A 12236-nucleotide genomic window follows, 5' to 3' on the forward strand; every position below is an offset into this window, starting at 1 on the left:
ATATACTGAAAAACTGAGCTGGAATGGCTCGCTGTTGAATCAATATTAAATTTAGTTTACACTTTTCATTGATTCGAACGCAATTCAATTAACAATGGATACGTCAAAAATATAGTGCCAATTACTTTTATATAACCGCTCTAACAATTTTGTATGGATTCTAACTTATATTATTTCTCGTCGTTCAAATATTAAAACGTAATATGATTTTACAACTTTTCATTACTTTATTGTGAAACTGTTTATTCGCCGTCGCAGTGAGGGTGTCTGCTCGCGCTATCGTCGCCTTGCTGGAGCTCAGTCGAGCCGCGATCCGACAATGTTTTGAATTGCAAAGCGCTTGCTCTCGATCAAGAATGCCGGTGGCGGCGCATACCTTACTTTCGCTTTAAATTCTTTGCGAAACTTCTAATGAGTAAATAATGAGAAGCTTTACACTAAGTTTATATTATAAAATAACTAGTCTTTAATATTAATAGTTTTTCTAGCACATATGTGCGTTCATAAACTTCAAACTGTCCGATATTACATATAATTAAACACTTTGAATCGCATTTGGCTTTGAAGATTTTTCAGATTTACAAATAATACAAATTATCATGTCATATATGTTACACGTCATATCGTTGAGGAAGTTCTTACAGTAGTACTACTAAACTGAACAACAATAGTAACACGTCGAGGCTCACAAGGTGTACAGACGCACGACATGCGTCGTAAATCAGCACAAGTGCACGTCACACGTCACACACGTCACCACATAAATGTAAACAACTTATTTTTAACCTACTCGTTCTGTGTTAGACATTTTTTATGCTTTGTTAGGTATTAGGTATTAGTTTGTTGGTCAGTTTTACAATAATATAGTGAGTTGTTACAAAAACCAAGGAAATAGACGATGATGCTGAAGTAAAATAGTTTAGGTCATAAACAGCCGTCAGTAGATTAATTTGTTATCTACTAAAATGACTGAAGAATACAAATTTTTTTGCATGGATTCTGAATTTAGTGACTACAATTAGTGTCGACGCTGACGGCGCGACGCCGCTGTCGCCGACTATGTCATTAGAGGCTGACAAGCTTTTAGCGTGACAAATCCGCCGCGTTCACATTGACGGAATGTCAAGACTCGGAGCTCGGGACTCGGGACCCTTGTCACTTGTCAAGAGTCTGAGTTTGCGACGCGTATAATTTATGCTCGTCTTTGGCGCCTTGTGACGTCATCAATAAAGTAATATTACGATTATTTCATTGTACATTGAACATTAAAGCGTAGCCTTCCACTTTTATCTTCAATTGTTTACACTCCTACGAAACGTGTGTCCGGAATTTGGACGACTCAACAACCAACAGCGGAACGAACGAACACTACAGAACTCAAACGACCTCAAGAACGCAAAGAAAACCAACCAAACATATACCAAAGTGTCAGCAATACGCGGGAAGTATATTACTAGCAAGACAAATTTTTAACAATCGCGATTTAACAAACATACAGCGCCATCTATTGTGCTGTAGCGGAAACGGCGCCAACATTCCGCCCACCAAGAACCTTGTTCTTTCCGCCCACCATGAGGTATTCGTGAGCGTCTTCGTGTAATTTAATATCTCTAGGTAACAAAATAATTTTGTTGATAGGCCTTGTTAAGATAGATGATTTACATTTCAATTTAACCACCCTAACAGCCTTGTCAGGTCCGGGAATCAGTTCTAGTATACGCGCCAACAACCATTTGGCTGGAGGTAAGTCGTTTTCTTTTATAATCACCAATTGACCGACATCTGGAGAAATTGAAGATTTTTGCCACTTTTGTCTTCTTTGTAGTCCTTGCAGATACTCTGTTGACCAGCGTTTCCAAAAGTGTTGCGTCATTTTTTGTACTAAGGTCCATCTATCTAATGCGCTTAATCTTGTATTCTCATGGTCTGGTTCAGGAATTATCATAGTTGCCTCACCAATGAGGAAATGAGCTGGCGTTAGTGGAAACAAATCATCTGGATTATCATTTAGTTGACAGATGGGTCTAGAATTTAAGCACGCTTCGACCTGTGATAGCAGAGTTGTCATCTCTTCAAATGTCAACGTTGAGTTTCCAACGACCTTAACAAGATGAGTTTTGGCACTTTTGACCGCAGCCTCCCAAAGGCCACCAAAATTGGGGGCTCTCGGTGGAATAAAGTGCCAAATAGTGCCTTCATTCGCTAATAACTCAACTATATCTTTCATACCACTTGAACAACGAATGTTAGCGTTATCCTTTAACTCCTTTGCGGCCCCTACGAAGTTTAATCCATTGTCACTCCAAACATCTGAACAATGTCCTCTTCTGGATATGAATCTCTTGAAAGCTGCAATAAAGCCTTTACTGGTAAGATCACTTACAACTTCAAGATGTACTGCTTTTGTTTTCATACAAATGAAAAGACAAATGTATCCCTTAAATGCTTTATGGCCTCTACCCTTAGATGTACGCAACTGTATTGGACCAGCGAAGTCGACGCCTGAAGTCTTGAACGGTCTGCCAGGTGTGATACGAACAGAAGGAAGTTCACCCATTTTTGGCTGTAGAACCATTCCTTTATGTCTCACACATACTACGCATTCTCTTACACACTTCTTCACTAACGGTTTTAATCCTATAATCCAATATTGGTTTTGCAAGAAATTCGTCATTAATCTATTTCCACCATGAAGCAATTTAATGTGAGCATCTCTGACAACCAGTGTAGTAAGGTGGTTGTGTTTGGGTAAAAGTATAGGATGTTTTATTTCTGAACCTATAGTAGCGCCTTGTAATCGTCCTCCGACTCTAAGTATCTGATTTTCGTCTAAATAAGGAGATAATGTCTTTAGTTTACTTCTTTTCTTCACCATACCGCTCTCTTTTAAGTCCCTTATTTCTTCCATAAAATCTTGTCTTTGACATAGTTTTATACACATTTGCATTGTTTCGTTTAATTCTTTAGTACTAAGGTAATCTGTGTATTGTTTTTCAGGTTTCAAAAGAAGGAATCGCCGACAATAGGTAAGTACTCTCTTCATTCTATTCAAAGTTGAAAATCGTTCATAAATGGGTTTTTCTTCTAGTTCGCACAGAAATGTTTTAACCCTTTGTTTTCTTTCTTCTAAAGTTGTAGTGTATGAGGCATTTGTTTGTTTATATTTATGTGTTTCTTTTAGCCAGGTTGGGCCTTGCCACCACAGTGATGAAGCAACAAGATCATCAGCTTGTATACCCCTCGAAGCTAGGTCTGCAGGATTGTCCCTTGAAGAAACAAACCGCCAAGCAGAATTGTCCAATAAGGTTTGTATTTCCGTGACTCGATTGGCCACAAAAGTTTGCCATTTAATAGGTTGTCCTTCTATCCAAGCTAATGTAACCGTAGAATCAGTCTATGCAAAAACCTGCCCCATTGGAATTTTCAAATGGATTGCGGCTTGATAAAGCATTTTAGCCAAAAGAAGAGCCCCACATAACTCCAAACGAGCAACAGAAATTTGTTTAAGAGGTGCAACTTTAGTTTTACTTTCCAAAAGCGTTATTTTAGGATTTCCATCATCATCTAACGCCTTGACGTAGACAACAGCTGCATAGGCGGCCGTGGAAGCATCGGCAAATCCATGAAGTTCGACGTTAGTTCTGATTTGGTAAGTATTAATCCAACGATCTATTTTAATACCTTGTAGCTTAATCAAATCATTTCTATAAATGCTCCATTCAGTAATTACATTAATAGGTAAAGGATCATCCCATTCAATTGACATCAGCCATAACCTTTGTAAAAATATCTTCGCAGTTACTATTACCGGAGCAAGCCACCCAAATGGATCGAACAAGCGTGCAATATCTGATAGTATTTTTCGTTTAGTTACTCGATCTTCAATGGGTGGTAAATTAACGGAAAATGTAAATACATCTAAATTTCTATCCCACACTAATCCTAATATTTTTATAATTTCATCAAACTTAATTTCATATGTTTCCTTCAAGTCCGGTTTGTTTTCACTAATTTTTGCCAATAACTCGTTTGAATTACTGCACCATTTTCTTAATTCGAACCCTCCAGTTTTTAGTAATGCATTCATTTCATTGTAAATCTCCATACCTTCCTCAACACTATAACAACCCGTAAGTAAGTCATCCATGTAAAAAGATGTTTTTGTGATTTCAGCAGCTAACGGAAATTCATTAATTCCATCTTCGGCCGTCTGTAAAAGCGTGCGTACTGCAAGATAAGGAGCAGCGGCCGTTCCAAATGTAACAGTAAGTAGTTTATATGATTTTAACTCTTCATCTGGACTATCTCGCCAGATTATTCTTTGATAATCCGTATGTTCTTCGGTAACGCGAATTTGTCTGTACATCTTAATTAAATCGCTGGCTCACATTCTCACATTGTATTTCTTCCTTAGTGTGCTTTCGCTCTGAAACATTAGTATCACTTTCTATTTCCCAAAATCTTCGTAGTAGTTTATTATCACAATCACATACATGCATATTTATAACTATTTTAGGTAGTGTTTCAGATAATTTTCCTGACAAAATCCAACCGAGCCTTGTCTTTTGTGCAATAGCCCCTGTTGAGTTTCTCAGTAACCCGTCATCAATTATTTTGGCATAAGCCTCGGCCCCCAGTAAAATATCAATGTTGTTCGGCACATTGAATTCGGGATCAGCTAGAGCGATTGACTCGAGTTCAGGCCAGTTGCTCACTGTACTTTTATGGGTTGGTAAATAATTTGTTATTTTCTTTAAAACGTAGGCCCTTACGAATAAAGTGAATTGTGGTTCAATCCGAGAGCGTAATTCCAAATCAACTACGTACTTGGTACGCAATTTGCTCCCGTTACTAAGTCCGGAAACCTCACCGTTGACCTTTACTCTTTTAAGACCTGCTGACTGAACGAGGTCCTCAGTTACGAATGAGGCTTGAGACCCCTGGTCAAGTAGAGCACGGTAAATGTGTGTGTAACCATTCTTCCAAGAAACATCCACCAGTGCTGTCGCTAGCAGTACCTGACCAGATTGACTTACAAAATGGGTAGCGATGTCTTTGTTTTCAAGGTTGTCTATATTCTCATTAGGTGCTTGTTCTTCCGTTCTAGATTCACCCTTACCCGGATGTAGTAAAGAGTGATGTTTCCTTTTACATATATTACAACTTGTGCTTCTCAAGCACATTTTGGCACAATGATTAGGAATTAAGCAATTGAAACATAAGTTATTGGACTTTACAAACTCAATTCTTTGTTCTAGGCCTTGTCTCACAAAATCTTTACATTGAAAAATGTAATGATCGCCACTACAAAAGGTACATTTGAGCGAAGATACAGACGCTGTCGCGAGAAAAGATTTGGACTTATGTGACTTTGTTTGGTCTTCTATCATTTCCAATGATTTAAATCGAACTTCAAGAAATTGTGACAACTGATGGAAAGTCGGCATTTTGTCATTTTCTGAGGAAATATGCTGCTCCCACAACCGGTGACTGGTAGGATCTAGTTTTGTAACTGTAATGTATACTATTATGTCGTCCCAAGTGTCTGTTTGTATACCAATGTTTTTTAAAGAACTAAGACACTCAGACGTAGTATCCAGCAACTGTTTCAGAAAGTGACCAGATTCGTGGTTAAGTGGTTTTAGTCCAAATAATCTTTTAAATACGTAATTCGCAATGTATCTTTTGTTATTAAACCTTTTAAACAGTGTATCCCATGCTTGAGTGTAGTTTTCGTTTGTAACATTAATGCTCCGCAATAATTGCGCAGCCTCTCCGCTTACTAGGGACTTCAGGTAATGCAATTTCTGCACGTCGTCTAAACTTGTATTTTTGTGAATTACTGAAGTAAACAAATCCCTGAATGACGGCCAATCCGTGTAATTCCCCGAGAATGTCGGAATTTGAATCGTAGGCAGCCTAATATCTGTATTAGCACTAGTTCGACTCGGAGTAAGTGTATCACTTGCTGTAGTTTCTTTAACCAACTCATGTAATTTTTCTTTTAAAGATGATTTATAGTTGGTATAAAGTTCCTCTAATTGTTCACTTTTGTCTTGACTAAAATAATCTAATGTACTTCTCTGACCACGAAGAATCAAACCCAATAATTCTTCATGACCCTTAATAAATGAACAATATATTTTTTCTAATGTTTCAAGTCGCGTTTCTATGTAACTTGGTGTCACTCGAGACTTAGGTGATTTTAGGTAATTACTTTGGGCTTTCTGGATTTGTTCAATCCTGTCTTCTTGCAAATTGATTAACTTTTTAGCTTGCTCCATGACAAGCACTCAAATTAGACCCAACAAACAAAATTATAAAACTAATGGGCTGTTGTTTACTTGCTTAACCAGCTTAAAGTGAGTATAATTCACTGTACGCAAACCGAATTATTCATCTACGAGTGACAACGCGCTAAGTCTTATACAACCCACGATTGTTTGTAAACTTGTTTGCGTACAGTGAATTATACTCACTTTAAGCTGGTTAAGCAAGTAAACAACAGCCCATTAGTTTTATAATTTTGTTTGTTGGGTCTAATTTGAGTGCTTGTCATGGAGCAAGCTAAAAAGTTAATCAATTTGCAAGAAGACAGGATTGAACAAATCCAGAAAGCCCAAAGTAATTACCTAAAATCACCTAAGTCTCGAGTGACACCAAGTTACATAGAAACGCGACTTGAAACATTAGAAAAAATATATTGTTCATTTATTAAGGGTCATGAAGAATTATTGGGTTTGATTGTCAATTGACAATGTCCTATTTCAATATCCTCACATATAAACATCTTTGCATGAACAACTACTAACACTACTCACTTGTTTACACTCCTACGAAACGTGTGTCCGGAATTTGGACGACTCAACAACCAACAGCGGAACGAACGAACACTACAGAACTCAAACGACCTCAAGAACGCAAAGAAAACCAACCAAACATATACCAAAGTGTCAGCAATACGCGGGAAGTATATTACTAGCAAGACAAATTTTTAACAATCGCGATTTAACAAACATACAGCGCCATCTATTGTGCTGTAGCGGAAACGGCGCCAACATCAATATTTATCCGCATGATTTGTTTAATTTACGAACTTCTTTAATCATGTGAATATAACGAAGAAAATTTAAAATAAAATAAAAACGAATACCTTGTAAAGTAGGTAAGTGAAGTTGGCTATTCGCTATACGCGAAGGTTTGTCCGCGGCAGCTCGTCTGCTGACATAAACTTACACAATGTTGCAATTCTTTGTACGACATCGTGACCCCATTGCGACGACTTACATATGTAGGTTAAACGCTACTGAATAAATGCAAAAGATGAATACTCATCGGCAAAAAATTAACATGAATAAAAGGTTGTATAAACATTTACAACTAAGAATCTTTTTAGGTGAATAAGGAATGAGACAGTGCTTTTTCACTGCGTAGTAACGTCATTTTTAAATGTACATTTTGAAAGAAGACATTTCTTTTTATGCAAACATCATAAGTGTGAGCGTGAGTGTAGGCGAGTCTCGTAGTGTTGGACGACGTCGCAGCCCGCCCTCTCAGTGAACCAGCAGCCTACCGCCGTCCCCTCAAGCACCTCCCCGCGCTGTCCATACGCTCTCATTAACGAGGTATAATCCTCAGCTCGCATGGATACTTTTGTACACTAATTCAACTCGAAACGTAAGTAAAATAAGACACACTATACACGACTATGCTTCTATCAAAATGTGGAATGAATAATTTAATAAGTTGACGCTGTAAACATACCCGTTTGGAATTCTCGTACAAAGCAAAAGTTTGATACAAGAGTTGCGCGATTTGTAAAATTCTCATTTAATGTTGTATAAATTACACCAATAAATATAATTTAAGTTTGTGATGAACCAATTTTGTACGCGTACGTGTTCTTAAGAATCAAGAAGCAGCAATTGTAATGGCAAATTGTTTAAAACTTGTTTAGCAGGCATTACCTTTAGAATATAGTACCTCTCTCAAATACTATTAAAAGTAACCATTTCTCGTCTCTACTGGCATGCCTATATTCACCTATTTTTTTGATATTATGTGATTTTAAAAACTTAAATTTTTAGATATACATAAGAAGCTGTAAAAGGTATCATATAACCGCGCAGCCGGCCACTACGCTCCGTTGTCTGCGACAATGCGGCGCAGAGCTTGAGGTTTTAGACGTTTACCGAATACTGATGGAAACAATCCCTCACTGTATTCTTCTACATTCTATAACAATGAGTACTTAATTTGTGTTTGTAGACTAAGAAAGAGACAAAGTAAACATAAAAATATTTAAGATATACAAATAATGAGAATGTTTCGCGTATATTCATTTTGCTGTTGTATTGAAAACAAAATATTAACGCTGTTTGTTAAATAATTTGCATTTGAAAAAAGTAATATTAAAGTTATTACAATATGTTATTTCAGGCAGCAAATGAAAAAACAGTGTAAAGTTGCACCGGTGGGCGGCGGCGAGCGGCGGGCGGGCGGCGGGGGCTGATGCGGGCGGCGGGCGGGAGGCGGCATTGCACTTGATTTCACTTTGTGCAATAATAACCGCTTCTGAATTGCAAATGACTCTCCTCGTCCGTTCACGAGAGCGCCGACTAACATTTTGCTGTTGTTTGAAATTTGTTCACGATATTCCGATCCCATTGTAAAAGATAGACGTTCTCACTTTGTTGTGGGAAACGGGCAAAGGTGTGTCATCAGGAACGGTATTTAAATTAGCCTTTCGATATTTAATGGTATAGTGTTATGTTCTCAGCATGTAGTACTTTATTTAATCTCAGCAACAAGCCGCCGCCTCTCCATTGCCTCTCCACGGCCTCGCCGCGGAGTTACTGTGATTTATTTTAATTAACGTGAACCCGCTTAACCTTTACCAAGTTTCTTATTGAGCCAACTTTTTAACTTCGTTTTCATAAAGAGATAAAATTAATTGCAATCCTCTGAAGCACCGCTCTTTCATTTTAATTAAGTTAAATACATCAACGCTGTTGTTACTGGAAAGGTAAACAAAATATAAATAATAAAGTTATGTAGCTCAGATTGCAATTTGATCGATCATTCAATTAGGAAATTGTTCAGTGAAACATCGTTTGTTGTATGAAAATTAATTTGAACTGAAATGTGATTCAGTATGAAATATATTTAGTACAATAGAATGCTACCGAAACTTTTGTACCATAAAGATATTGTCTAATTTATCTAAAGTTTAGAACCCAAATAATTTTATTTTTGAATGTAAATCAGAGACAAACGTAGGCCAATACAGCGCAGAGCGTTCTCGTATTGTCTGTAAACAACGGCTGTCAGGGCTCAGAGTACAGCTCAGATAATTGTACGTCAGCTGCAGTCTGCAGTCGGCGATCGACGACGTTCTCCACAACCTCTTGCTCTCCAAGAAATCATTTTATCTTTGTACTCATCTTATATTTTTACAAATATTCAATTATTTAAATGGATCAGTTTTTAAATGATTTGGATTAATACATTCAACTACTGTGAATTCAATATACAGAATTTAATTATTACATAATTGAAATAAATTTAATATAAGTAAATATAATTGTTATGGTATTGGAGATTCGTTAATTGTGGTTATGAGTTCATAATTATTGTAATTACGTGAAACAATCTACGGTACACAAAATACATAACTAACTTTAATATACTCACACATACACATAAGCTATACACATGCTACCATATCACGTTTGTTTGCATAAAGTGTTTACTAAGCATAAAATAATAATCTCAAACATTCGTGTACGCTTGAAACAAGTAGTTACGAAGGTAACTGCTGTTGCAGGCTTTATTTTGTAATAATAAAGTTGTTTTCTCAACACCACGGAGAGAGCGCGTATAATGAAACGTGTTACGAGATTGTTGCGTAGCGCATTTACATCAACTCGCAGACATTGTTAAGATTTACAATGTTAAGTAAGAGAAGAGTAGGCAATACTTTAGGGAATAAATATAAACTCATTTCTAAATACATAATACATTACTATTTACTAAATTGCTGCGTCAGGAGATTCGTTTTATAACATTTCTAGATGTTGTTTATTATATAAAAATTCTAAAACAAGTTGAAATGAAAAATAATAAAAATCATGAGCTCAATTTGTAACAACGGCGAAGTAATATCCTTATTACGAGTGTACCGCGGTGCACCTGCGTCCTTCCGCCGCCGCGGCCGTGCGCTGGGAAATGAAAACAACCCGCCAAGAGGGTGGTTGGCTTTGACACCAGATTGCACGCGCCTACATCTGAGCTTTGTTACGATGTTGAAAGGATCAGGTGGAAGCGAGACTGATCAACTGCTTGTTTGACACAAGTTCAATGAATGTTCCGCGAATTAATGTTGCTTGCAACTGTCATTAAATTACAATTAGTCAAGATAGAGCATAATAAAAGCTACCAACTAAAATTGTAAAAATATAAATATGAAATCTATTTCTCCCTAAATTGTGGTACTTAAATGTGAAAAAATAAAAGGGATGATAAGAAATAAAATGGCAACGAGCGTCATTATTCCCCCTCCTGGTACTCTGCCTTTACTTCAAAATCACGAAACACTGACTTGGATTAAGTTGGAAATGAACCAATTCCAAGGATTTATGATCTTACGCCCAAAAGCTCTCAAATTATTTTAAGTTCTTCGAGCTGACTTGGACAACTTCTTACCGTAACTGTTTTGTAACATGACTACGTTAAACTTCATTTAAATGTAATTATTTAATTGAACTGAATTCTGTATGGTGTGGCTGGTGTATGGACAATAAAGTTGAAAGCCGAAGTGTGACTTCATGTACTGTCATTAAACTTTATTGTAATGTGATTAAATGCGTCCCCACCCCACCCCGGATACCCCGCATTCGCGTGCTGTCAGCACTCTGCAATCGCGCTAAAAGCCACAGACACTGAGCGAGAGCCTCCAGAGACTCGCCGTCGTTGAAATCACTTCTTTCAAGAATCCTATTACATTTCGAAATGATAAAAAGATTTTTCTACTCATTAAAATAAACTGCATATAAAATGAAATGATGGCAAATGTTTCTCAGTAAGTTTACACTTATTTGTAAGATAGATAACTTTGTAAATTATCAGAATATATTGCTACAACATTTAACATATAAAGGTATGTGATAGTTGCGACAAAGTAAAATACAAATGGAATTAAAAGTATGAACGATAGAAAAGATCGCACAGCAAATAGTATCAAAGCGCGCCGATACCAAAGTAAATTTACAATGGTCCATAAAACAAAGCGGCGGCGCGGAGAGTTCCAATTAAACCCGCATACCCAGTCAGCCGCGCGACTCGGGCCCACATGGGAACACATTCAATTGATTAACTACCTGCGAACCGTTCGCCAAATATAACTAATTCTAGTTAAACAATATACAAAAGATAACACAAAAAGAATGAAATTGTGCAGTACCTTGTTGTCAGTATCGAGCACCATTCGCTCACAACAACAAACTATACGGGGAAGTACTCTGAACAAGCAGCGACCGATTGATTTCTCTTCATTGGCATTATGAGAACTCTATGAATCTCTCATTGAATATTGCGTCATTATGAAGTAAATAGAATAAATAGGTTAGTTCTAATCATACATATAAATACAATACGCGAAAAAAAGTGAATCAGTTTTGCTAATCTGGTTGTGGTTGGTGAGAGTATTACGTTGATATATTTAACTATTTAATTAATTACAATATCAGAATTCTTGATATTGAATTTTCAAATCTGACGAAAAATCAAACATAGAAAATATTAATGTTGAGCTCTTTTAGTGAACGTAGTTTCCGTATATTTACGTTATTAATGTGATCACTAATAAGTGTTTGTACTTCGCACCTGAACAAATGCGACGCGAGCCATCGCCGCGAGCAGAGCGGGCACAAGCTGAATACAACACAACGCTAGATTTATGCTAGAGTCAGTTGTTCCGTGACACTACTACTTTCCATATTTCTTCTCTAATGGATCTCGTAAAAGAAAAACATACTTTTATTGCTAACGATATCACTTTTATAAAATAATAACGTTTAGAAACGTTTCGTTAGTAGCGAAAGTAAAAACTGGTAAAGCTTTTAACGCAAAAAATCCATCAGCAGCAGAATGACAACCTCCATCGCCTCGCCTATGTCACCCACGTCACAAGTCCCGACATCGATTATTTCCCGCTGCACCATTTCTGTTAAATTTTT

At 37.0% G+C, this 12236-nt stretch overlaps 1 protein-coding gene and 1 long non-coding RNA gene across 2 annotated transcripts; one reads left to right on the forward strand and one right to left on the reverse strand.

Annotated features, from left to right (window-relative positions):
• Positions 1 to 1504: 1504 nt before the first annotated feature.
• LOC123721727 lies at positions 1505 to 2557 on the reverse strand. Its single transcript, XM_045681345.1, has one exon. It carries the CDS (start codon positions 2555 to 2557, stop codon positions 1505 to 1507), a length of 1053 nt encoding a protein of 350 aa, XP_045537301.1.
• Positions 2558 to 3032: 475 nt separating this feature from the next.
• On the forward strand, positions 3033 to 5594 carry LOC123721717. Its single transcript, XR_006756293.1, has 4 exons — positions 3033 to 3305; positions 3550 to 3649; positions 4177 to 4265; positions 5259 to 5594. It is a non-coding gene; the product is annotated as an uncharacterized LOC123721717 (long non-coding RNA).
• Positions 5595 to 12236: the final 6642 nt, after the last annotated feature.

The sequence above is a fragment of the Papilio machaon genome, chromosome 15 (genome assembly GCF_912999745.1).
Source record: "Papilio machaon chromosome 15, ilPapMach1.1, whole genome shotgun sequence".
Lineage (NCBI taxonomy): Eukaryota > Metazoa > Arthropoda > Insecta > Lepidoptera > Papilionidae > Papilio > Papilio machaon.

What these genes read in the sequence shown, in the direction of transcription:
- LOC123721727 (XM_045681345.1), bottom strand. Translation starts at nt 2,557, where the DNA reads ATGGGTGAACTTCCTTCTGTTCGTATCACACCTGGCAGACCGTTCAAG.